At 43.2% G+C, this 26,951-nt stretch overlaps 2 protein-coding genes and 1 long non-coding RNA gene across 4 annotated transcripts in view; 2 read left to right on the forward strand and 1 right to left on the reverse strand.

Moving 5' to 3' along the window:
- The window catches only part of UNC13A (unc-13 homolog A), a 173,227-nt gene extending 163,738 nt beyond the window's left edge, over positions 1 to 9,489 (forward strand). The window contains exons 41-43 of the mRNA XM_081958016.1: positions 1,946 to 2,038; positions 2,984 to 3,143; positions 5,445 to 9,489. Of these exons, the coding sequence (XP_081814142.1) occupies positions 1,946 to 2,038; positions 2,984 to 3,143; positions 5,445 to 5,736 (545 nt within the window). The 3' untranslated portion in view covers positions 5,737 to 9,489. The remainder of the gene's footprint in view (positions 1 to 1,945; positions 2,039 to 2,983; positions 3,144 to 5,444) is intronic.
- LOC309396014 lies at positions 1,652 to 12,716 on the reverse strand. The gene is made up of 3 exons (XR_014176018.1): positions 12,645 to 12,716; positions 5,077 to 5,143; positions 1,652 to 2,005 (listed from the first exon to the last, which is right to left on the reverse strand). It is a non-coding gene; the product is annotated as an uncharacterized lncRNA (long non-coding RNA).
- DOHH (deoxyhypusine hydroxylase) lies at positions 12,526 to 25,970 on the forward strand. Of its 2 annotated transcripts, none has more exons than XM_081960096.1 (5): positions 12,526 to 12,728; positions 15,114 to 15,446; positions 17,577 to 17,653; positions 19,040 to 19,277; positions 23,838 to 25,970. In XM_081960096.1, the coding sequence occupies exons 2-5, from the start codon at positions 15,173 to 15,175 to the stop codon at positions 24,152 to 24,154; spliced, it is 906 nt and encodes a 301-aa protein (XP_081816222.1). In that variant the 5' UTR covers positions 12,526 to 12,728; positions 15,114 to 15,172; the 3' UTR covers positions 24,155 to 25,970. The 2 variants fall into 2 exon arrangements, with proteins under 2 accessions (XP_081816222.1, XP_081816221.1); XM_081960095.1 differs by having other exon boundaries at positions 12,527 to 12,770.
- Positions 25,971 to 26,951: the final 981 nt, after the last annotated feature.

Genomic DNA, 26,951 nt, shown 5'->3' on the forward strand with positions numbered 1-26,951 from the left:
GTAGTCAAGTCCAATAAAATAAGCACAACACAAACTAAAATTACAAATGCAAAAAGAACATTGCCAATGAAAGAGGCACGTTACAAATAAAAAAGAACACTACGAATGAAAACAAAAGGATAGTGACCCTACTACAGTAAACTCCCAACAATTAAAAGTATTTAGTCAGAGAACAAAAGACAAAGGCAGGATCTGCCAACAGTTTTGAGATATGTGAAGACTTTAAGAGGAGTGAGAGCTGTGCATAGCATGCGAGCTAAGGCCTACATTAGCTACATTCATTAGCAAAGAGAATCTCCCTGAACAGAAGCCCTTTATTTCTACATATCTAAGGACAAATCATAGCACAGGATTATTGTCCTGTCCCCTATCTTGCATTTCTCAATGAGCTTTATAGGATAGAGTTTTCTGACTCTTGCGTTGAGCTTAAAATCAGATTGTGTGTTCATGTTCTCTCTCTCTCTCTCACACACACACACACACGCAGCAAATCATTTTGGTTATGGTTAGGAACTTCCTGATGGGAGGGGAGATGAAATACCTTGTTTCTCCCTCGCTCTGAGATCCGCAGCCTTAGCCCCCTTTCCTGAGGGTCTGCCCCTGGGAAACCTGCAGGAACCCTCTCTGTTCTCCCTTTTCCCAATTCCGTGGCTGCCCTGCTGCCACCAGTTCTTCCTTTCCCCCTCCCCTCTGACACTGCTGCTCCCATCTTGGACTGAGACCTTGCCCGCGCTATGTAACCAGACCGCTGGCCCTGTGCACCTCTGCAGACTGACTCTTTCCACCCACCCTTCCTGCCTTCCCTTTTGGCCTTTGCTGCATGTGAAACTCCTTTGTGGAGGAAGCCTGTTTGAACAAGGAACTGTTCTCCTGCTTCTTGGGTCTGGGGGGGGGGGGTGGAGCTGCGGGGATGGGGGTAGAACAACTGCAAAGGGGAAGGGCCTGCAGACTGTGATGGAAAAGTAAGGTTGATGCTGTTGTTTGGTTCATGGCCCAGAAACAAACCCCTTAGAGTCTTCTAAGATTTGGGGCCATGTATAGTATATAACGATGGAGAGAGGGGGGGTGGGAGAGAGAGAGAAGAAGAGAGGGAGAGAAATAAATTAGATAGATAGATAGATAGATAGATAGATAGATAGACAGACAGACAGACAGACAGACAGACAGACAGACAGACAGACAGACAGACAGACAGACAGACAGATGATAGATAGATAAATACTCAGGCAGGGAGGAAGACAGACTTAGACAGACAGAGAAGAGAATATTTGTAGCTCAGAGTTGAACTATGGGGTCCTTAATGCTCGAGGTTGGTTGGTTGGTTGGTTGGTTGGTTGGTTGGTTGGTTGGTTGGTTGACTGGTTGACTGGTTGGTTGGTTGGTTGGTTGGTTGGTTGGTTGGCAGGCTGGCTGGCTGGTGGGCTGGCTGGCAGGAGGATGGATGGATGGATGGAAATCAGCAGATTGCCTTAATCACGAAAGCAGCAGTCATGACACTGAGTTACTCACGCTCTCTCAGCCCATATCAGGCTTGGGTGATAAGTCAGGTAGTCAATTTCTGCCACAGCTAACGCTCAGTATCATCACTGCGTTGATCTGGAAAAAAAAACAGAAGACCCTACACTTGCAGTAAAATGCTAGGAAGAGAAAAAAAACAGAGCGATTGACAAGGTAGATTTGGGGATATTATTATGGCATTTTTTAAAAAAAAATGTGAGAGGGGAAGCCTTAACCAATCTAGTCGAGGGAAGGGCTCATTGTTAAGAGACTCAAAGCCAGCGGTGCCTCTAAAGGAGAACCAGTCCAAGGAAATCAGCAGCCCTGAATCCCTGCATGGTATTGATGGGCAGGGCACCTGGTCTGACAAAGACTAATGGTGATCTTCTCTGCTCTCTTCTTGTCTGACCACTTTGGGACCTCTTGCCCTCCTCCTTTTGCCACGAAGGCTCTGGAGTAGATGACCCTGTGGGAGAAGTCTCTGTCCATGTCGAGTTTTTCACCCATCCTGGAACCAGCGAACACAAAGTAACGGTCAAAGGTCAGTGATGATCACCAGGAGACCAGCATATCCCAAAGTGGCAGAAAACCACACTACCTGGGGCTTCTAGACCCAATGCATTCTGGGAAACCACTAAATCTTATTCTACCTTTCTTTTCATTTTTGGGAGTCACATCTGCTGGCTTAATATTATTCGGACATTTTACTTTTATCCACACTGCCCAGAGTCTTCAGGCTGGGGTGGCTTAAAAAATGGAAAATATTGAAATGTTCACATATAGATGATGGCAAGTCGGAAAAGATGCCATAAACTATGACTTTTAGCTACAATAGAAATACATAGAACCTCAGTTTGTCAAGTCTGTACAAATTTGTTATTAGTTATTAGGGAAGGCAGCATATTACTGTTCTATGTTGATTCATTAGCAATCTGAATTATTCAATTGGTTTATACTGCAGGACTCATTTCTACTTGGGGCTGGGTTTATAAATATATACTATCCAGAGTCAAAATGATGTGTGACTAGCCATTTTGTTCTTCTGCTCCCTTTGTGCTTGCAATCTCTATATTTGCCTGTGACTGCATCCAAACACACGTATTTGTCTTTATGAACATTTTTTGTGTAGATATGGAAAAAAAACAAAGGCAAATGGAGAAATATATATGGCTTAAGTGAGCATAAGAGCAATTGGTTTATCACATAGAGTTGTCATAAAGATGTATACATAGATATATATATATGAAGCTTTTTGAATAATGCAAGTGGCGTACACTATTTAGGATTTTGGCAATATGTGACTCTCTAAAAACAGTTGAATTAACAAATGTCAAGGTATTAGACGCATAGCCAATTGTAGTTTAGAAAATCCAGACTATTCCAGATTGCCACTTCCATATTCTTCTGCTCTAATAAATGCCACATGATTTCCTTTGAGGTGAAGTCAAGCCATAGTCCTTTCTCCTCTCTCTCCTTTCTGCCTTAGTGGTGGCTGCCAATGATCTCAAGTGGCAGACATCGGGCATCTTCCGGCCTTTCATTGAAGTCAACATCATTGGGCCACATCTCAGTGACAAGAAAAGGAAATTTGCTACCAAGTCCAAGAACAACAGCTGGTCCCCCAAATACAATGAGAGCATCCAGTTGTGAGTGTTTCTGATTTCCCTGTCTTGAATAAAGGCAACACCGTTTTTTTTCTCTCTGCAAAATTTGCCCTGGCCTGAGAATTCTATTGGCAAGGAAGGAACTTGGTTTAAAAAAAAAGGGGGGGGGGAATGATCCAGTAAAGTAATTGCATTCTCCTGCAATTAATGACTGTAGTTCTGATGCTAGGAAAGAGCAAAGTGGACTATTAGGATAGTGCGATGCCTTGAATTGGATTTGAAGAGGTGCTTTGTCATTGTCTCATTAAAGCACTTGCATCACCTTCCCAAGATCACATATCTACTAGGAAGGCTTCTACTTCCAATTGAAGCATTACATAGTCAGGCAGAGTATTGAGTCGTGGTGGCACAGTGGTTAGAGTGCTGTACTGCAGGCTACCTCTGCTGACTGCCAGCAATTTGGCAGTTCGAATCTCACCAGGCTCAAGGTTGACTCCGCCTTCCAACCTTCCAAGGTCGGTAAAATGCAGACCCAGATTGTTGGGGAAAATATCCCGATTGCAAACCTCTTAGAGAGGGCTGTAAAGCACTGTTAAGTAGTATGTAAATCTAAGTGCTATTGCTACTAAAGATTTACTGCAAAAGAACAGATATTCCTTGACTTAGTCACAACTGCGACCATAATTTCCATTCTTAAGCAACATGGTTGATAAGTGAGCCATGCCTGATTGTATTACTTTTGCCACATTTGTTAACAAATTAATGTAATTATTAAGTGACACATGCAGTGGTTCAGTGAATCCAGCTTCCACCCATTGACTTTGCTTGTTGGAAGCTGGCTGGGAATATCACAAACGGCTGTTGCATGGGCCCAGGGACCCTGCTGCAACCACTGTAAAATACATGCAGTTGCCTTGCTAAGTGCCTGAATTTTGATCATATGACCCTGGGAACGCTGAGATGACAATAAGCATGAGGACTGGTTGTAAGTCATTTTTTAAAAGGGCCCTTGTAACTTTGAACGGCCACTAAAGGTAACTCGAGGACTACCTGCATGTGCTATGGACTAATCTCTATATATGGCAGGTGCAATCCCAAGCTGCTGATGTGAAACTACCATCGAAACCTGCTTATCCAGAATGTGCAGTTCTAAAACCAAAATGCATCATTTTGAGCAGCAAAGATGCACCTGTACACTAAGGGAGCACAATTCTAGGGTTTGTGAAGAAGATGTATTTGCAGCCTTGGTCTAAGGCAGCGATGGCGAACCTTTCCGGCACTGGGTGCCCAAACTGGCACGCACGTGCAGGCACATTGCATGTATGCGCGCCAGAGCACCAGAAACTCGAAGACCAGCTGGCCAGCGTGTGCATACCTGTTTTTTCCAGGCAGTTTTTCAGGCCCAAAAAACAAGCCCAAAACACCCCAAAAATGGCCTGAAAACGGCATGAAAAACAGCCTGCAAAACAGCATGAAAAATGGCCTGGTTTTTTGGCTGTTTTCCATGCTCCGGAAGAGAGCATGGAAAAGAGCAGCTGGCTGGAAACCAGAAGAGCAGCTGGGGATGGCACGCGTGACCACAGAGAGGCCTCTGCGTGCCCCCTCTGGCACACGTGCCATAGGAAAAGAGCCATGGTGGCGCAGTGGTTAGAGTGCAGTATTGCAGGCTACTTCTGCTGACTGCCAGCAGTTAGGCAGATCTAATCTCACCAGGCTCCAGGTTGACTCAGCCTTCCATCTTTCCGAGGTGGATAAAATGAGGACCCAGATTGTTGGGGGCAATAGGCTGACTCTGTAAACCTCTTAGAGAGGGCTGTAAAAGCACTGGGAAGCGGTATATAAGTGCTACTGCTATTGCTAAATGAAATTGCAAGAGGCAACATTGCAACTTGCATCCCATCCTGTGGAAAGTTGCATTGCAAGTGCTGGTTGTAAATACAGCACGGATTGAGAATCAAGTACCTTGATACATTACCTAGTGGTGTATCAGAGTGCAGCCAATCAGCTAACAATCTGCATCAATGACATCACTGAGTCAATACCTGTAAGAATCAAAAGTGTCCATTCTGAAAAGCCCGGCAAGGGAGAAGGACACAGAGAGGCAGGTAGAGACAGTTTCCTCTAGTCATAATTTATGGGTAACAGTTTGGAAACTAGCTGTGAAAATGAAAGCAAAACATGGATCAGCATAGTGAGCCAAGGAAAACCCTGAGCTAATGTGGCCTCTATAGATTTCAACCTATGTCCTTTTCATAAGATGGAGGCAAGAATTTTCAGTTGCAAATTGAAACCTTATCTTTTCCTGCTTTTCCTCTCCTCCTCCTCCTCTTCCTCCGCCTCCAGCACCCTCGGCACTGAGACAGGCCCGGAGTGCTACGAGCTGCAAGTCTGCGTCAAAGACTACTGCTTTGCACGGGAAGACCGAACGGTGGGCATCGCCATCCTGCAGCTGAAGGACATCGTGCAGCGGGGCAGCTGTGCTTGCTGGCTGCCGCTGGGCCGGCGCATTCACATGGATGACACGGGCCTAACGGTGCTGCGCATCCTCTCCCAGAGAAACAACGACGAGGTGGCCAAGGAGTTTGTCAAATTGAAGTCAGATACTCGCTCAGCCGAGGAGGGCAGCAGCAGCTAAGACCAATCTGCCTCCCCCTGACTTCCCCCTCCCACTTGTTCCCTTTCCACAGTCTGCTAGAATTGCCTTCCCTTCTCTTCCTGGTCCCTTCCCTCTTTTATACAGCCATGTCGAAGCCATAGAGTTTTCAGAGCTGTCCTTTCTTCTGGCCCTCACCCTGGCCCTTCCTGCTCCTCACCTCTTTTATTTGGGAGGTTTGCTCCCGCTGCCAAGGATCACATGTCGCGCATACCTTCTCAAATACATGTGCATTGCCAAAACTCTCCCATGAAGCAGAGAGAGGTGAGAGAGTGAAGAGTTTGTCCCCGAAAAGGATTCTAACAAAAATCAAAGATGCTGCTGACTGCATTTTGGCATAAGCTCCCGCTTTCCTGGCACATTTTTGCCTGATAAACATCAGAAGCTGCCTTCCATTTAACCAAGGTGTTTGTCAACCAACCCAGTATTTCCAGCGTGGATTGGCAGCTGCTATCTAAGGCAGATGTTTTTCAACCTTAGTTACAGTAAGATGACTGGACGTCAACTCCCAGAATTCCCCTGTCAGCATGCTTGGCTGGAGAATTCTGGGAGTTGAAGTCGACCCCATCACAAGTTGCCAAGGCTGAGAAACATTGCTCTGAAGGTCTGAGTGGTAGAAGTGTATTTTCCACTACATGCTGCCTAATTTGTGAACTGAAAATGCTGGGGATTGAACTAGCAGCCGACTCTAAATAAAATCGAAATCCCTGTGCCAAGTGGAAATAAGGATAAGTTACAAATATATAATACTGGGAAAGGCAGCTTTCTTTGTCTTCACCCTGTTTCAGCAGGGCTAAAGAAATAACATCAGAATTCTCCCTGCGACTCTAGCACCACGTTATCAGCTCAGCGAGGCAAGGCTAGAGAATGGCAGCTAGGCATTTCACCATCTTGGCATCAGCATGAAACTCTTTTATTGCTGTGGCCTTCAAGGAAGCCCAGCAATCAGATAACGTTAGGAAATGTAGTCCATCATCGGAAGGGCTATGGCTTCCTTTTTTCCGTTCTGTTATTTTAGGACTTTCTTTCCCCGTTCCTTCAAGACGTTCCTTTCCATTAAGAAGTTCTGGATTTAATTCCAGAAGTGAAGCATGCACTTTGCTACCATCTTACAGTTCCATTGTGTCGTTTTTTCCCCCCCATCTCACGCACACATTTCAAACACTGGAGTTACTATTTGTACATGCAATATATATGCATTGAAACTCTACCCCACCATCAAATCTTGACTGCATCACAATACTGGGTGAGGTTTTATCGATGTTCGTGAACATCGGCTGTGAGCATTGGTAAAACATCACACGGCACTCTTGCTACCGCCATGATTATCTCGTGATTCACTTCTTTTTGTGACGTTTGTTTACACACGAACATAGAAAAGTAATGCATTGGGAGTACAGTTTCAAGACTGAAAATTGTAATAAGAACGTTAAGTATCTTAGAAGTGAAAAAACGGAGAGCTGCAAATGCCCAGGTTTATTTCCATGTGGAAATAAAACCAGGTATTTCAGAACGCTAGGGTACGTGGACAAATTCACCCAAGGGGAATTTTGTAGGCAACCTTTCTGCACACTTGGTAACAACAGCATGGAGCATGTGTGCTAATTCAAGGAATTTTATTTTTACTCAAGGAAAGGAGCATTCGAGCAATGGGATTGGCCCTGGCTTTTTCCAGTGTGTCATAATTCCTGGCTCTATTCACATAACACACCTAAGCTAAGCTGGTTTATTCTTGTGAATGTAGAGGGAATGAGGGAGAGATATGTGAACGTAGAGCAGGGGTGTCCAAACTTGGGAACTTTAAGACTTGTGGACTTCAACTCCCAGAATTCCCCAGCCAGCCATGCTGGCTGGGGAATTCTGGGAGTTGAAGTCCACAAGTCTTAAAGTTCCCAAGTTTGGACACTCCTGACGTAGAGTGTCCGTGCAGTATTTGTTCCACTACCAGTCAGAAGATAATACTCGAGTAGGGCCTTGTAGGTGTGGGATTACAGTATGTAATTTTGGAAAGAATTCAAGGTTTGAGAGGTTCCAGGAGAGAGGCAAAGGCTGAACATTAAAGGGAGGAGATATATGGGGCGGGGAGAGCATGAGGTCCAAAGGAGCAATGTTCTGAAGAGAGCGGTTGTTTATGGAATTGCTGAGGGTGGCCCAACCTTTGGAACAGTTAAATGATCAGCATGACTGTCCTAAAATCTCCTCATTGATGTCACATCTGCAGAAGGCTCTCCTTCTGAAAGCTGCAGCAATCCTAACAGCTTGGCCAGTTCTGTCCATATGCTTCTATGACTTTACGGATTGAACTGATCACACAGCCCATCAGTTGCTGTCATTTGCCAGTTCCTTGCTTAACTGCCCCCCCCACCCCATTCCAGTTTGCTCCTCTGCCACTGAAATACCGCTCGTTATTCCCCTTCCTTGTTTGCTATCTGATATGGGATCCACTCTCACTGGTTGGGCAGCTCTAAACCAGTTAGATCAACCTGATAACTATCTTAGCTTCCTAGAAAGGTGCCTTACATCAGGCAGATTATTATTATTTTCATTCTGCCCTTAACTATTTGCACCTGATTGGCAGCTCATTCCTCCACCACCACCACCCCCATGGGATCCTGTTAAAAGCAGAAATCAAGAACGGGATCTTCTACATGTAATGTAGGTATTCCACCTATGATCTTTGATCTCCCCGACATCTGGAGATTGAAAGATTTCCAAGGCATTTTGGACATATAATGGAGAACATTCAAGAATGCCCAGAAAGAAAGACAAGTGATGTCAACCTAAACCTAGAGGAAAGATACATCCCCTCGCTGGAAAATGCATAGTCACCTCTTCCAAACACTGCACAAACCTACTTCCAAGCTTAACTCCTCCCACTATTAATCTGAACTCTCTCTTTTTCCCCCCATTTGTCCCTCCTCTTTTTCAAAAATGTTTAATTTTTTATGAATTGCTTGGGACCAAAGTATCAGGATTTTGAGTTGAATGTTTACACACAGACATATGCACAATCCACCAGACTTATATAAATCGCATTTGGAAAAAAAATTAAAAGGGGGGGGGGGGGAAGCTTTAGGCAACAGTTGCATCCAGGCAGACAGCTATTGTGGCTAGCAAATCAAAACCTGTGGCAAGGTGATTTCATCTCTTCCCTCCTTAACAGATTTTTTTTTCTGGGGCAAGATGGCACCAACAGCAGGAAAATGCGTAGGTTACAAATGAAAGTTGTCTGGATCTTCTGCAAAATTCTGTGAACAAGGCAGGACAACCGCACAATAAAAGCCTTGTTTTGAAATCCTCTTAAGACTGCAGGGGAGGTAAGGCAAAAATTTCCACTTCTGTCTCCGGCACACTTTGGCACAAACAAATCTGGCACCGTCCCTATCCTGTACAGTGAGATGACAAGGAGCCAAGGGTAGGCATCTCCTTCCATCTCCCCCCCCCCCCAAACTGGTTCCTCCTTCAATTGTTTCTCTTTGGCATGTAGTTGAAACGAACAACAAAATGAATCAGAATAAATTTTAAAACCCCAAACAATAAAATGAAGTTAATTCTATTTGTGTAGCACACATGTTGGAATATGTTTTCATGTTGTCTGTTCTGTACATACATACCTGAAGTGGATTGAGCAATGGTTTTACCAACAATGGATGCATGATAGTGAGATGTTTTGCACTATTTTGAAATTTTGGGGCTCTATACAAATATTTTATTAATTGACATTAAAAAACCAAAAAACAAATCTCATGGTTGTTATTTTCATCATTTCTGCTTATAACTAGTTCTCTCCGTTTGCAGTAAAGTACAATCAATATTTTACAGTGAAATCTGCATAATGCGATTCCAGATGAAGAACATCTATAACTACTTCAGTGCAGAGAGTGAGCTAATCTCCTACCATACTAGTCGTTTAAGAGTGAACCCTACCCTTTCTGCATGCAATACCCTGCAGATATTAGATTAGAAAGTTACAAAGAACTACTCCTCCAGTGATGGGATTAAATTTTTTTTGAAGTTCTGTGGGCATGGCGGGGCTTGGTAGGCATGGCAGGGGAAGGATACTGTAAAAATCTCCATTCCCTCCCCATTCCAGGGGAAACAGAATCCCCATTTCCTCCCGATCAGCTGGGACTCGGGAGGCAGAAAATAGATGGGGGCAGGGCCAGCCAGAGGTGGTATTTACTGGTTCTCCGAACTACTCAAAATTTCCGCTACCGGTTCTCCAAAACTGGTCAGAACCTGCTGAATACCACCTCTGAAATACTTTCATAGAAACATAATAGTTTAAGTTTAATAGAATAAACCTAGAAGGGACCTTGGAGGTCTTCTAGTCCAGCCCCCTACTCAAGCAGGAGAACTTATACCATTTCAGATAAGGGACTGTCCAGTCTCTTCTTAAAAACCTCCAGTGATGGAGCACTCACGATTTCTAAAGGCAACCTGACCCACTCTTCTTCATGGCATCCCCTGAAATATTAGAATATTGCTATCATGTCCCTAGTCCTCTTTTCCTTTTAGACTAGCCAAACCCAAATCCTGTAGCCGTTTTTCATATAGTTTAGCCTCCAGGTCTTTGATCATCTTAGTCGCTCTTCTCTCAACTTTTTCCAAAGTCTCAATCTCTTTTTGTAATATAGTGACCAAAACTGATTGCACTATTCCAGGGTGTGGTCTTACTAGCGTTTTATAAAAGGGCACTAATACTTCACCTGACCTTGATTCTAAGCTAAGATTCTAAGGATCTACCTGAAGGAAAGGTTGAGAACCACTGCTTGAGGACACTAAGGGGTCCAGAACCAACATTGCTTTTTACAATGTAATTCTGGGCTCAATTATGGTAATAAATCAGGGATTATCTATAACCCTGCACTGAGTGCCATGACCTTCTATAGCTAAGGTGGTGTACATACTCATATCTATGGAGATTCTCAATCATCCAGGTTGTGGTAGTCCCAAAGGTGATTTTTCAAAAGGCAACTGAATTTTCTTGGGGTTTCTTTTTCCTTGAAAATGATTTTGCTTCTCATCCAAGATGTTTCTTCAGTGAAGAACGTCTTCACCGAAGAAGCTTCTTGGATGAAAAGCGAAACATTTTCATTGGGGGGGACCAAGAAAATCCTGTTGCCTTTTGGAAAAGCAGATTTGAGATACAGGGGTAACATCCCTACTTTCCTAAGGGTTGAAACTGGTTAAATAGCCCCTCTACCCTCGAGGTTTCTATACTGTATTAGTATCCTTGAGTCTCAGAGAAACAGCAGGCCAACTTTGTCCAAAATAGTTATGTTTTTACAAGCAGTATATTGTGATATTCTTGGAAAAGATGATCAAATGCCTACAAAATCAGAACCTATACCTACAAAATCAGAACCATGCAAGTGATAGTATTTCCAGGGGACACCAGATCGAAGTAAATGAAGCAAGATAGGAAAAACATTGATGCTCATAACTCCTGAGAATACCATGGATGGCCAAGAAAGCAAAGCAACCAAGCTGAAATTATCTTACTTTCAGACAATTGTGCAAAAGACTCGACTCTTGCAGAGGGCTCTAATGCTGGAAAGGTGCAAGGAAAAAGAAGAGGATGAGCAACAGCAAGGAAGATGGTGATAGAGATACTGTTGGAAGATCTGAGGGACCAGGCTGGAGACAGATTGTCATGAAGAAATCTGTATCAGGGATGTTAATTCTAAAGTTGCCAAGGTTCAGAAACACTGCAATGGGGCATTAATATTTGCTCTCTTTGTGTAGGACTAGCAACCATATAAATCAGGGTGTCTGATCTTGGCAAATGTGGACTTCAACTCCCAGAATTCCCCAGCATGGTAAAGGTAAAGTTTCCCCTTGTACATATGTGCTAGTCATTCCCAAATCTAGGAGGCAGTGCTCCTCTCCGTTTCAAAGCCGTAGAGCCAACGCTGTCCAAAGACATCTCGGTGGTCATGTGGCCAGCATCACTAAATGCTGAAGGCGCACGGAACGCTGTTACCTTCCCACCAAAGGTGGTTCCTATTTTTCTACTTGCATTTTTATATGCTTTTAAACTGCTAGGTTGGCAGAAGCTGGGACAGGTAACGGGAGCTCATCCATTCAAACCGCCGAACTGCCGGCCTTTCTGATCAACAAGCTCAGCATCTTAGCCACTGAGCCACCAGCATGGAGGGGACTTCAATTCTGGAAATTGAAATCCACAAATCTTACATTTGCCAAGATTGGACACCCCTGATTTATATGGCCACTAGGAGTGTATGAATAGACAAAAGGGAGCAAATATCAACCCCATGGCACTGTTTCTCAATCCGAATAGAGCTGGAAAAGATCTTGGAGGTCTTCTAGTCCAGCCCCTTGCTCAAGCAGGAGACCCTTTACCATTTCAGACAAGTGACTGTCCAGTCTCTTCTTAAAAACCTCCAGTGAAGAAGCACCCACAACTTCTGAAGGCAAGTGTTCCACTGGTTAACTGTCCTTACTGTCAGGAAGTTTCTCCTTCATTCCAGGTTGCTTCTCTTAACTTTGGCAACTTTGAAGAATAGCCCAAATATGCTGGCTAGGAAATCCTGAGAGTTGAAGTTCACACATCGAGAAGGTAGAGTTAAATAGGGGAAAAAATTCCAAAATCGATCCCCAAATGCAAAAGCGGTGGGCGAGTGTGTAAACTATAGATCTATCGTCCTTCGATCAGCCTATGAGTTGGCAGAGGAGTCTTTTTTTTTTCTTTTTTGGTGCCAATGCGCATGGCGCTCTATTTGCTCCACTCACATCGGACTCGTTGACTTCGCTGGGGGGGGGGGTAAGAAAAAAAGAATACTGTATTTCATTTGAAGCAGCTACTTCTGAAAAAAAAACATTCTCTTTTCCTCCACTATAGTTAACAAGAACGAAAGTATACACACCACGGAGGAAAGGAGCAGCTTTCCTTCGCGTCTCTTCTTCCTGTTTGCGTTTGGTTCCGTCCGTCCCTTAGCCCGCCCTCGAAGGTGAGTGCGCATGTGCTGCTGAAGAACGCGTGTGAGGGTCCGGTGAGTAAGATAAAGGGGAGACGTTGCGGTTCCGTGTTGCTATGGAAACAGAAGGGGAGGGGGCAGGCGAGCTTACTTCGCTGAGGGGACTAATGAAAGAACCGAATATTACCTGTTCTGGAATGTTCTTTCTACAATTTCTCCAACTTTCTCAGTTTTCCCCTGCCTCTCTGCCCAACTTTACACTGCATTCGGTTGACCAGACCATCTGTCGCAATTCTTTCCTGCAGCCCACTCTTATTTGTGTTCAGTTTACATTCATTTAGTACCCATTTAATTGGATTTTACTACATCCGGCTCTTATCCCAAAGGTGCTTTTTTTTTCAGGAGGCGACTGGACTTTCTGGTTTTTCTTCTGAAGACATTTTGCTTCCCATCCAAGAAGCTTCTTCAGCTCTGACTGGATGGTGGGGAATGGAAGGATTTATATTCCTTGCAGACAGCTGGTCATTTGCATCCTTTTAGAGGGTCTTTGAAGCCCTTGGAGGTTTATCTGTGACCTCAGGGTCACCTGAGTGGTGCAAATGGTTCCTGTAGTCTGCAATTTTTTTTCTCTGCAAATCCATTCCTACTCCTCCATCATTCAAAGGGAGTTCATCCCAAATTGTATAGCTAAAAGTCTGTAGAGATTAGCAGTCATCCAGGGCATGGTTGTCCCACAGGTGTTTTTTTTTCAGGAGGCAACTGGACTGACTTGTTTTTTCTTTGATGATGTTTTGCTTCTCATCCAAGCAGCTTTTTCAGCTCTGACAGGATAGTGGGGAATGGAAGGATTTATACTCCTTGCAGGCAGCTGATCATTTGCATCCTTTTAGAACAGTGTTTCTCAACCTTGGCGACTTTAAGTCCTGTGGACTTCAACTCCCAGAATTCCCCAGCCAGCTATGCTGGCTGGGGGATTCTGGGAGTTGAAGTCCACAGGACTTAAAGTCGCCAAGGTTGAGAAACACTGTTTTTAGAGGATGTTGAAGCACTTGGAGGTTTCTTACCAACTGTCTGCAAGGAATAGAAATCCTTCCATTCCCCACTATCCTGTCAAAGGTGAAGAAGCTTCTTGGATGAGAAGCAAAACGTCTTCAAAGAAAAAAAAACAAGAAAGTCCAGTTGCCTCCTGAAAAAGCACCTTTGGGACAATTATGACCTGGATGAGTGGGAGTCTCTACAGACATCCGGCTCTTATATTTACTTGTTTCATCTGGCCTACTCAGTTCTCATGTTCATATACTACACTGGCCACAAACACACTCTTTTACATACAGTTTTTTATCTTTGATTTTATTTTTTTGTTTATTTATTTATTTTATTTATTTCTTAGATTTTTAGACCGCCCCTCTCCCAAAAAAGAGTTTATTTCGTCAAGCATGTATTAGTCAATATATATATGTATAAACACGAAATGGATATGAATAAAAAGAAACATCAGGACAGGGACGGTAGGCTCTTTGATGCGCTTATGCATGCCCCTTACAGACCTCTTAGGAATGGGGTGAGATTGACAGTAGACAGTCTAAGGTTAAAGTTATGGGGGTTTAGGGAACAAACCACAGTCAGGTAGTGCATTCCAGGCATTGACCACTCTGTTGCAGAAGTTATATTTTCTGCAGTCAAGTTTGGAGCAGTTCATCTTAAGCAGTTTACCTTTTGTTTTTCTTCCAACATTCATTCCCTGGAATGATCCACATACAACCCAACAACTTTCCTATCGGCATTCACATGTCTTAAAATGTCTCCATGCATTTTCCGATTTTGGTAAATATTCTACCTAGGTACACAAATTCATCTGTTTTCTCTTGTTTTCCAGCCTTTATTTCCGACATGCAATGGTTCACTCCATTTTTCTCAAATATAATCATTTTGACAAATTACGTTAATGTTCCAATGTATGCTTTTGATTGTATCACACAGTCTTAACATTGGCAGCAAATTTTGTGGGGTTCTCAGCTGCAACATGGCACTATTGAGAAGCCGGAGGAGGACAAATTTCTTATCTTAAGAGAAAAGATTAAACAGCATATATGAATTTGCATGTAATATCTCTATTTTTAATTTGTTACATTTGGAGAAGATAAGAAAGATGACAAGTGGCATGAGGAAAATGGGTTTCTGCATGCATTTTTCTATATTTAGCATCTATACAATTATTGCTCCAGATTGATCATGTACATATGCACATTGTCCTGATTTGTAGTGGATTTCTTATGCTACTAATTTGTTTTATTGAATAGTATATGAATTTTAAAGATGGCGATGCTGTTCTTTTCCATTTGAAAAAAACATGCAAGGTCAAATTTGCTTACAAGGTGACATTTGTTTAGACATGTTCATTTTTTTTTCTCTATTTAGGTCCTCCAGATTTTTAAAGTCAGCATCCCTGTCTCTTCAGACCAGTAAAACAGTAAACAATGGTGAAAGAGAAAGAAGTTGAATTGATCGGTCAGATTCTGGTGAACCCCAAACAATCCTTGAAGGCACGCTTCCGCGCCCTTTTCACCTTACGTAATTTGGGGGGTCCAGCTGCCATTGAGTGGATCAGCCGAGCCTTTGAAGATGACTCGGCTCTCCTGAAGCATGAGCTGGCATACTGCCTTGGCCAGATGCAGGACGAGAGGGCCATCCCAGTCCTCATTGATGTGCTCCAGAACACATGCCAGGAACCCATGGTGCGACATGAAGCAGGTGAGAAGCGGGGAACTATTTGGTGGCTAGCTTGAAGATGATTAAGGAACTTGATATTCAGGATGGCACCTGGTTAGGAAAACTAGTCTGCATGAAGCCAGTGAAGGAAATCCTCTGCAGGTTTGGGTTTCTTCCCACCATTCGGTCCCAAAGACTGGATCACTTCAGAACAGATGTAACTCGCAAAACAAAACAAAACAAAAAACCTTATAAAAGCAATTGTTTGTTAAGAACGGTATCAACTGAAATGAGACATTTCAGACAGTCCTAAGACCCTCCTAACTGTGATTGTGAATCTTGAGTTACTTTCACTGGCTTACTTTTTGTCCTTGTGTTATCCCTGATGACAATTGCAGTTTTCAAAGAGGAAAATAGTTAAGACCAGCAGCAATAGTGTTTTTCAACCTTGGCAACTTTAAGATGTGTGTTGAGAGACAATGCCCTTGAGCAGGGATCTCCAGTCTTGGCAACTTTAAGACTTGTGGACTTCAACTTCAACTGGCTGAGGAAATCTTGGAGCTGAAGTCCACAAGTCTTAAAGTTGCCAAATTGGAAACCCCTGCCCTAGAGCACTGATGTTGGCTCCCTTTCATGGTGATCTGCTATTAGCTAAGGTCAATTTTAAGGGGTCTGCAGTTAAAACCATCTCAAAAGAGCATCCAATCCTCTCAAATAGAACATGGCATGTCCCAATGTTACCCAGTTTTCTGCGGGAACACAAAATACAACCATTTAACATTGCCTTAAGATCAAAATACTTTTAAATACCTGTTGTTTTAACTAGCATTTTAGTGTTGATGGGGAAGATTTTAAATACAATATTTCACTTTTATATAGCTTATTGCCTTATTTATATACCTTATGAGTATAAGACACACCTTTTCTCCTGTGCGCTGCTTGGAGAGTCCAAGCATGGGTTAACACAGCCTAACTGCCCTAGGACTGACTGAGTTTTTTCTTGACCATGCCTCCCTTTGCCTCGGGCAGCTCAGTTTTAAAAACTCAGTCTGCCCAATAGGACTATAGCAGGGGAGCTCCTCAGTTCTAGGCAGTTTACTTGGACTCCCCACATCAGCGCAAGGAAAATTCTTGACCTTAAACAATTCGGATTCATATATATACAATCAAAGGCGACTAGACAGCAGCTTCGTGAGGTCTGCAGATTCCCCCTCCTCCTGCTAACTGTAAGCTGAGTGAGGGGGTTTGAGGCTTGTCCGGCTCCAGCCGGTGAGCTAGAACGCTGCTGGGGTGAAATCAGCTGATCGGCCGCATTTCAGCCACTAATTAAAGCCGCGAAAGCCTTTCGAGCGTCCCGGCGTCCTAACGGCTCTCAGATTCTGCCCATAAAAGTGTGTGGAAATGTTGGTGTGTCTTATACACTGAATATAGTTATTTTTGGCCTCCCGAAACCCTGCCCCTGCATCCCATTTTTGTGACAAATGGGGGTGTTTTTGCCTCCCCTACCCCCACCCCCCAGAAGCACTCTGCAGGCTTCAGCAGGGCTGAGAGAAGGAAAAAATGCCCCCGTTTGGTGAGAAATGGGCCGTTTTTGCCTTCCCCCACCCGCCAGAAGCACTCTGCAGGCTTCAGCAGGGCTGCAGGAAGGGAACAATGCTCTCGTTTTGGCAAAATACAGGGGCATGTTTGCCTTCCCCGAGCCCTGCTGAAGCCTGTAGAGTGCTCCTGGGGGCCAGGGAGGACCAAAACTTTTTTTCCTGACTTATCTCTTTGAAATCTTGGTGCGTCTTATACACCGGTGCGTTTTATAGTCCGAAAAATACGGTACCTCTCTTCTTAGGAAAAAGGGCATAGAATAATTTCATTGGCTAGTATGGGTAAATGGTTTTTCCACACATCTGCATTCTGTTCCTTTCCTTCAGTACTTGAAATAAATTTGTTTCAATGACCAATCTTGGTGGATTGTACCTTTATGTCATGCTGTTATTGGTTTGAATATAATTATTCTGATTATATTTTGTATTTTTTTAATTTAGCAACTTTTGAGTACCAGTTGATTGAAGGATTCAAGAGATTTGTTACTGTGGTTATCTTTGTATCGATTATAGATGTCGAAGGATTCTTGCGTCACTGATCTGTGTTCATTTGCCTACTTTTTTTTGTTTTCCATAGGTGAAGCTCTTGGTGCCATTGGAAATCCAAAAGTACTTGATATATTGAAACAATATTCTGAAGATCCTGTTGTTGAGGTGAATATGGGAGTGGGGAAAATCAATAGCTCCTATAAAAGAGTCCTTGTAGATTTTACTCCATTAGTCGTTGCTGACTATAGGGGGCAGTGTTCATCTCCATTTCAAGGGTCAGCACTGTCCGAAGACATTTCCATAGTCATGTGGCCAGCATGACATCACAGGGTGCTATTACTTTCCCACCGAACTGATACCTATTTATCTACTTGCATTTGCATACTTTCAAACTGTTAGGTTGGCAGAAGCTAGGGCAAGGACGAATGCTCAACCTGTTGTACAACTCTCAGGTCTTGAACCTGGTCTGTTGGCTTTCCAGCCGACAAGCCCAATATCTTTAACCCAGGGGTGTCAAACTTGTGTTGTGACGGCGGCGTCACATGATGTATCGGGACTTCCCCCCCCTTGGCTAAACCAGGAGGGCGCAGGGCCAGCACGTGACGCAACCAGCCCACGTACCATGAGTTTGACACCCCTGCTTTAACTGCTGAACCATTGCATCACCCCAATAACTCCTTCAAAATTGCTGAATTGAAAAATGTGATACGTGGTTCCAAAGTAGAATAATAAAACATTTTGAAACATAACTCTCTTTAATTTATGATGTTGGTGTTGTTGACTCATAATAAACACCTTGTCCAGGATTGTCTATGGAGATTCTCAGTCTCATCCACGTCATGGTTGTCCCAAAGCTGCTTTTTTTCAAGAGGCAACTGGACTTTTTAGTTTTTCTTTGAAGATGTTTTGCTTCTCATTCAAGGAGTTGGAGCTGAAGAAGCTTCTTGGATGAGAAGTGAAACTTCTTCAAAGAAAAACCAGAAACTCCAGTTGCCTCTTGAAAAAGCAGCTTTGGGTCATCTCCAGGATTATGTGTCCCGCATCCGGTCCTTCAGATTTTTCAACCCATCCATCATTGGAACTTGAGTCCATCTACCTTGCTGCTGGTTGTCCTCTTTTTCTCTCTTCTTCCATGTTTCCCAGAAATATAGACATCTCAAAGGACCTGAGTTTTCATAATTTGAATCTGAATATTTGAGCCTTGAGTGAGAACTCAGGATTGATTTGTTCTATGATCCTCCATTTCCCCCCGCCTTTGGCTATTCATGGTATTCTTAAAACTGTTAGAAGAATGAGAAAGAGAGTTCTGCCTTTTAAAAACATAAATTATTTTGGAATATCTTCCTGTTTAATTTTCGAACTATTATTTATTAATACTTTTTAATCCTACATTTAGGGGAAAGTTGTAAAGCCATTTGAATTTTAATTTGAAAGCATTTACCACAAGCTTGCAACTCTTTTACCATTAGCACCCTAGTCCTTCTCTTTCCATGAAGACTTCTGAACCATGGCAAAAACTATCTTCTCATGTCCATTTGCTCTCCTGTGTAGGTAGCGGAGACATGTCAGCTGGCTGTGAAGAGGCTGGAATGGTTTCAGGAGCACAAGGCAAACTCTGCCGTCAACCCTTACCGCTCTGTGGATCCAGCACCTCCCGCTGAGGAGAAAGACGTGGGGAAGCTGAGGCTCACCCTGCTGGATGAGTCACAATCACTCTTTCAGCGCTATCAAGCTATGTTTGCGTTACGGAACATTGGAGGAGAAACTGCTGTTCTGGCACTTGCTGATGGTAAGCAGCTGACTTTCTTTGCCTGGCTCAAGAATCTGGGGCAAAAAATGTTCCCGGGCTGTGATTTTCTTTGGAAGAGTGGAGCATAGAATCCATTTTCCAGAATGCATCATGAATGAATCAAATGCTGGATGCACTCAATTACACTGGGCCGTTTTTGAAATTGTTACTTTAGACGGAGATTCTTTATGTATCTAATGTGCCGCTCTTAGGGCAGTCCATCCCAAACCTGGGTAAATTACCTAAAACTGGGTAAAAGTGACTTTTTCTTTGGGTGATGACACATGAACCCACTGCCCAATCACAACAAGGATATTTAAATTTTCTTAAAGCAGTGGTTCTCAACCTTTTCTTCACCATAGACACCCTTTAAACATCTTTTGTGGTCATAGACCATGGCCACACACTACCAAAACTTAATTCAAGATTTAAATCATAATATTTCATCAAACCGTTGTGGACCCACTGTCACAACATTGTGACCCCCAGGGGCCTGCGGACCACAAGTTGAGAACCATTGCCTTAAAAGTGTTATAAGTGAGTTGGGTAAAAAGGGCAGTCTGATAAGTGGCTTTGGCTAAAGAAGGAAAAGTTTAAAAACCACTTTCTTAGGGCATTTCTTCAGGATAGGATAGGATACAATACAATACAATAGCAGAGTTGGAAGGGACCTTGGAGGTCTTCTAGTCCAACCCCCTGCCTAGGCAGGAAACCCTATACTGTTTCAGACAAATGGCTATCCAACATCTTCTTAAAGACTTCCAGTGTTGGGGCATTCACAACTTCTGGAGGCAAGCTGTTCCACTGATTAATTGTTCTCACTGTCAGGAAATTTCTCCTTAGTACTAAGTTGCTTCTCTCCTTGATTAGTTTCCACCCATTGCTTCTTGTTCTACCCTCAGGTGCCTTGGAGAATAGTTTGACTCCCTCTTCTTTGTGGCAACCCCTGAGATATTGGAACACTGTTATCATGTCTCCCCTAGTCCTTCTTTCTATTAAACAAGACATACCCAGTTCCTGCAACCGTTCTTCATATGTTTTAGCCTCCAGTCCCCTAATCATCTTTGTTGCTCTTCTCTGCACTCTTTCTAGAGTCTCCACATCTTTTCTACATTGTGGTGACCAAAACTGAATTCAGTATTCCAAGTGTGGCCTTACCAAGGCATTATAAAGTGGTATTAACACTTCACTTGATCTTGATTCTATCCCTCTGTGATGCAGCCTAGAACTGGGTTGGCTTTTTTGGCAGCTGCTGCACACTGCTGGCTCATATTTAAATGGTTGTCCACTAGGATTCCAAGATCTCTCTCACAGTTACAGGATAGGATAGGATAGGATAGGATAGGATAGGATAGGATAGGATAGGATAGGATAGGAATAGAATAACAAAATTGGAAGGGAGATCTTCTAGTCCAACCCCCCTGCTTAGGCAGGATACTCTATAGTACCATTTCAAGCAAATATTTAGGCAGGAAACCCTATACCACTTCAGACAAATAGTTATCCAACATCTTCTTTAAAACTTCCAGTGTTGGGGCATTCACAACTTCTGGAGGCAAGTTGTTCCACTGATTAATTGTTCTAACTGTCAGGAAATTTCTCCTCAGTTCTAAGTTGCTTCTCTCCTTGATTATTTTCCACCTTGCTTCTTGTTCTACCCTCAGGTGCCTTGGAGAATAGTCTGAATCCGTCTTCTTTGTGGCAACCCCTGAAATATTGGAACGCTGCTATCATGTCTCCCCTAGTCCTTCTTTCTCTTAAGCTAAACATACCCAGTTCCTGCAACCGTTCTTCATATGTTTTAGTCTCCAGTCTCCTAATCATCTTTGTTGCTCCTCTCTGCACTCTTTCTAGAGTCTCCACATCTTTTTACATAGTGGTGAACCAAAACAATGCAATATTCCAAGTGTGGCCTTACCAAGGCATTATAAAGCGGTATCAACACTTCACAAGATCAACTTCTGAGTCAATGATGCAATATAATATCAAAATAACAGTATTGAGGATGGATTTTTTAATCTTTTCAAGGATGGTTGGGTGATGTTAGGAAAATGCTTTAAATCGTAAGAGGGGGAAATTGCTTAAAGGATGTGCTAACAGGAGCAGCCAACCGTTTTTATTCCCCCTCACCCATTTTATTTGAATTATAAATAATGACTGAGAAATTAATGCTACTAAAATTCATTATAGTTTGATGCATAATGGTAATGTCATTTGTAAATTATGACAAATTTCAGGAATTTTTGAAGCTAAATGCATCCTCCCTTAAAGCACATTTGCTGTGCAGACTGATACATGTCTGCTCAAATGATTTTTTTTAACCTTTTTGTGGCAGGGGGCAAGGTACAACTCTTAAGAAGCCTGTTTGTTCTACGTAGCAGATATTTTAAGCAGCCCAGTTTTCTTTCCTGCTGTTATCTGGAGTAAGACCTCAATAGGTCCTAATTCTGAGTAAACATGCAGAGGCTTAGCTATATGGAAGTGTACATCTGGTTCTTTATTTGGAATCTCACTTCCGTCCAATATCCTCAAAAATCCATCTTGACCCTATCCTGTCCATGGGGATATTCCCACTCAGCAGACTTGGCTCCCTACAGCCCTTTCTGGTTCTTGGAAAAAGACTATGACTCAGTGACTGAACCTGGTCAGACTCCAAGCTTTCCTCAGTACGCCGTTCATGGCTCAGACGCGGGTCTTCAAGTTCAGTGTAATTGGCCCATCACCCTTTTACGGGAGAGTTGAGAAATAGCTAAAGAGAATTGTATGTGTAGGGCCTACCTCCTCCTTAGATAGATATTTATACCTGTGTGACCTTTGGAATTAAAAACCAACAGTGTACCACCATTTGTTGGCAGAGCATGTTTAGATTTAGTGGGTCTTGGGTTCAGTCTTCGATATCTCCACTGAAGAGCATCCAACCCCAGGTATTGAAATGGAAGTTGTGGGGAACCTGCCTCTGCCTAGTTGGAGAGGTGGATTTGATTTCTGAGGGAGGAAGCACCACCTCCTCCAAGGAAAGAACATTTCCCAAATCACTGGTTTTGTGCACCCAGGAGTCTGCCTCAAAAGGAACACTTGAACACTTTTCCTGTATCCCTGAGTCGCTGCCATCAGGACAGCCAGTCCTGAGCCACTTGTGGTGGAATGAATGCAGGAGCTCTTTCCCAGGGTGCTAAGAGGCAGATCAGCAGTGGGTCCTTGGTTTGCAGAAAGATGCCCGGAAGGAATCATGCCTAAAACTTTCTCAGTATTTACCTGATACAGGTAGTCCTCGACGTACGACCACAACAATTTAAATATGAGCCAGCAGAGTGCAGCAGCTACCAAAAAAGCCAACACAGTTCTAGGCTGCATCAACAGAGGGATAGAATCAAGATCACGTGAAGTGTTAATACCACTTTATAATGCCTTGGTAAGGCCACACTTGGAATACTGCATTCAGTTCTGGTCGCCACGATGTAGAAAAGATGTGGAGACTCTAGAAAGAGTGCAGAGAAGAGCAACAAAGATGATTAGGGGACTGGAGACTAAAACATATGAAGAACGGTTGCAGGAACTGGGTATGTTTAGCTTAAGAGAAAGAAGGACTAAGGGAGACATGATAGCAGTGTTCCAATATCTCAGGGGTTGCCACAAAGAAGAGGGAGTCAAGCTATTCTCCAAGGCACCTGAGTGTAGAACAAGAAGCAATGGGTGGAAACTAATCAAGGAGAGAAGCAACTTAGAACTGAGGAGAAACTTCTTGACAGTTAGAACAATTAATCAGTGGAACAGCTTGCCTCCAGAAGTTGTGAATGCTCCAACACTAGAAGTCTTTAAGAAGATGTTGGATAGCCATTTGTCTGAAACGGTATAGGGTTTCCTGCCTAGGCAGGGGGTTGGACTAGAAGACCTCCAAGGTCCCTTCCAATTCTACTATTGTATTGTATTGTATTGTATTGTAACGGAGCCTAAAATTTCTATTGCTAATCAGTACAGTTGTTAAATGAGTTTTGCCCCATTTTATGACTTTTCTTGCCACAGTTGTTAAGTGAATCACTGCAGTTGTTAGTAACACGATTGTAAAGTGAACCTGGCTTCCCCATTGACTTTGTTTGTCACAAAAAGTGATCACGTGACCCCGGGAGACTATAACCATCATAAATATGAGCCAGTTGCCAAGAGTCCAAATTTTGATCATGTGTCCCTGGGGATGCTGCAAGGGGCTTCCATGTGAAAAATGGTCATAAATCGCTTTTTTCAGTACCATTGTAACTTTGAACAGTCACTAAACGAAAGGCTGCAAATAAGTAATTAAAATAGTATTAAAAATAATAAAGCAATAAAGAAACTACTCAGCAATTAAGCCTTCTTGGTTCCTTGGGCCTGACTTTAATCTTGCCAGGCTCAAGCACAGGCTGCATAACCATCAGATGGCACTCGGTGCTGATCTGCCTCTTAGCTCCCTTGGAAACAGCCCCCCCCCCCCCCCCGCATTCTAGTGTCAGATTCCACTACATTTACGCTACCAAGCAAGTTCTCTTCCCTCTTCTTAGTCAGGTGACTTCTGTCTTTCCCCAGGCCTCCAGTGTGGCAGTGTCCTCTTCCGCCATGAGATTGCCTATGTGCTGGGCCAGATGCAGCAGGAGGCCAGCATTCCACAGCTGACGGCATCCTTGGAGAACGTGGCAGAGAATCCCATGGTGCGCCACGAGTGTGCCGAGGCTTTGGGCTCCATTGCTAAGGAGTCCTGCCTGACCACCTTGGAGGAATTTGCCAAGGATGAAGAGCGGGTCGTCCGGGAGAGCTGCGAGGTGGCGCTGGACATGTACGATTATGAGAACAGCACTGATTTCCAGTATGCTGACAGTCTGAGCAAAATGAAGGCCTTCAGCTGAAGAAGCAGGACTTCTCTCAGCTGGCCTCCCACACTTTTATTGGCCATTTCAGTGTCATTTGTTCTCTGTGGTTTCCATAAGAGTGCTGGAAGGAGACCATGTGGACGAAACCTTCAAGCCTCTGTCATTAATTTATTTTTTTTCTTTTGCTCTGCTTGGTGGAAGGGGAAACACAGCTGGTATCAAGGAGTTTGAATTATGTTGATAATGGAAATGCTTTGCAGGAAAAAAAAACACCACCCTTTTCTTATGAAAAGTAGTTGCCATTTTTATTAGCTACCCTTAAAAGAGCTCTTCCTCACCATATGAGCTAGCCCCGCACAACGTAAAGCAACAAGACAGACAAAGCCCACTTCTGTCTCAGGTGAATCATAGAATCATTTTTCCCTTCCCCCAGTCCTAGGCAAAGTCCTTAATCCCTGCTGGATGAATAGTTGTCAATTTTTTTTTCTTGAAAACCACCAGCAATGGAGCACCAACAACAGACAAGCTGTTACACAATTGTTCTGCCAGGAACTTTCTCCTTAGTTCTACTCATTAGTTCTGGTGATCCAGTGATTGCGGAAATAAACAAGTAGAAACAACCGGGGAGGGATTGTCCCTCAAGTAATATGGTCCCAAACTATGAAGGACTTTAAAGGTGACAACCAGCACCAGAATCATATTGGCAAGCAATGCAGATCACCAATAGCGATGTTAGATGTGCTAAACAAGCATCACCCTTTTCTATCTGTACTGCTATGTTCTGCACCAGCTGAAGCTTCTGAATGCTCTTCAAGGGTAGCCCCAGGTAGAGTGCATTGCAGTAATGCTTACTGGATTGATCACTATCGCAAAGAATAAGACGCTAGGTTTGAAACTGAACTTTCAAATTTAGAACAAGGCTTTTCTGTTCCATTGCAAAAGATAAAATATTTTCTCCTGAGATCTACTTGGGTGTTGGGCAAAGCTTCAGGGAATTAAGATCCATATCTGAACTGTTTTTCTTAAACTCAGTTCCTGTGGGGATGGAAGTTTCACTTACAATTACAAGCTAGGAAGGGGTTTTCCTGCATCTGTTTTACTTCCTCGGGCATTCATTTGGAGCCATGAGGTAATTTACCAGTTTAGTGGGCTTTGAATTTATTTTTACTAAGCAAAGATAAAAATCCTATGTTCTTTAAATGGGCTTATTCCACACACACACACACACACACAGAGGCATCTAATTCTTGAGCTGAATTACACTAGTTTTACTGGTTTTACTCCTTAATTTGACACACAGACACTAACCTTTGGCAATGTGCATTTTGATGCATATAGTCAAAATTGGAACATGCCCCATTGGCAGAAGAAATCCAGTGCTTTCAGTTAAGTAGATTAGATCTTCAAGATCAAACTAATGGGAACACAGTGGATTTCATCTTTTAGCAGGGCATGGAAAATGCGTCCTTTAGCTCCATGATATGAGCTGATAAAACTCTTCAAAGGAGGAGATAAACTAAACGACACTCCCGCTGGTCTTGAGTGGAATGGAAGATTTGGGGAATTTGGAAGAATGTTTTTGCCCTCCTTGAATGGACCAGCCGTTTGTTTTTTTTCCTTTTAGAGCTGTTTTGTATTTATTGTTTTAAATTTGAAAAACCACCCAGAGTTGTTTTGTAGCCTATAATTTAGTTGATAAACGCATCAAAGTCCTCTTTTTCCTTACTGTACAGATATGCATTGATTCATGGACCATTTATAACAAAGTGAGAAGCAGCTTAATGCCACCACCACCAGATAATTTTGAAGTAAAGGAAGAGCACAGTGGGGAAAATAAAATAAGACAAAACAATGTGTCTAACCGTCTGTGTGTGCATGAGAGAGAGAGAAATTCAAGATGGCTGCTTCAACCATATGATCAAAGCCACCATCTTGACTTTTAATGCCCTTGCCACAACCCAATTCCCATTTTGGGGGTGCCCTGAACAGTCTGAAACTTGTGCTACTGAGATTGGGTGGAAAACTGCTGGTTTTAAAAACTTCATATGATTGTCCCTGTATCTGTGCATTGAGGGGCTAGACCAGGGGTGTCCAAACTTGGAACTTTAAGACTTGTGGACTTCAACTCCCAGAATTCCCCAGCCAGCATGGCTGGCTGGGGAATTCTGGGAGCTGAAGTCCACAAGTCTTAAAGTTCCCAAGTTTGGACACCCCTGGGCTAGACCCACATCTATTACTTTTATAAATAACGCAAGGCAATCAAACACACATAATGCTGCTTCCTCCTCCTATTTTCCCCACAACAACAACCATGTGTTGTTGATTGGGCTGAAAGGGAGAGTAATTGGCCCAATGTCACCCAGCTGGCTTTCATGCCTAAGGCAGGACTAGAACTCACACACTCCTGGATTCTAGCTTGGTGTTTTAACCATTACACTAAACTGGCTCTATTTATATTTTCGCAGAAAAGTGTGGCAAAATTAAGTGTGCACAACAAAACTCATTCTTTTCCAATCTAATGATGTCACTGACTATGCCCACTCCTGCCTACATGCAAGTAATTAATTAACTGCACTCGTTGATCTTTCCTCGTTGGTATTTTGTTTTTCTAACAGGTGAGGTGAAAGATAGGAAATTGGATTTGCTTTCCCATCAGCAGGAGGGTGATGAAAGAAACTAAAAATAGAATTAGGGACAGTTTGTTCTAAAGGATAATTGCTGTTTTTGTTTGGGACTGAGAAGCTGGGGCTGGAACAGATTGAGAGATCTAAGGGGTGGAGCTTGAGAGATGAAGGGGAAGTTGGAATGGAACTCTGGAAGTTTGAGGGGTGTT

Source organism: Natrix helvetica (assembly GCF_964273705.1).
Source record: "Natrix helvetica genome assembly, chromosome: 1".
Classification (NCBI taxonomy): domain Eukaryota; kingdom Metazoa; phylum Chordata; class Lepidosauria; order Squamata; family Natricidae; genus Natrix; species Natrix helvetica.

Coding starts and splice junctions, on each gene's coding strand:
- DOHH (XM_081960096.1), top strand. CDS start 15,173: ATGGTGAAAGAGAAAGAAGTTGAATTGATCGGTCAGATTCTGGTGAAC. Junction 17,654..19,039: donor CTGAAGATCCTGTTGTTGAG/GTGAATATGGGA, acceptor TCTCCTGTGTAG/GTAGCGGAGACATGTCAGCT. Junction 19,278..23,837: donor TGTTCTGGCACTTGCTGATG/GTAAGCAGCTGA, acceptor GTCTTTCCCCAG/GCCTCCAGTGTGGCAGTGTC.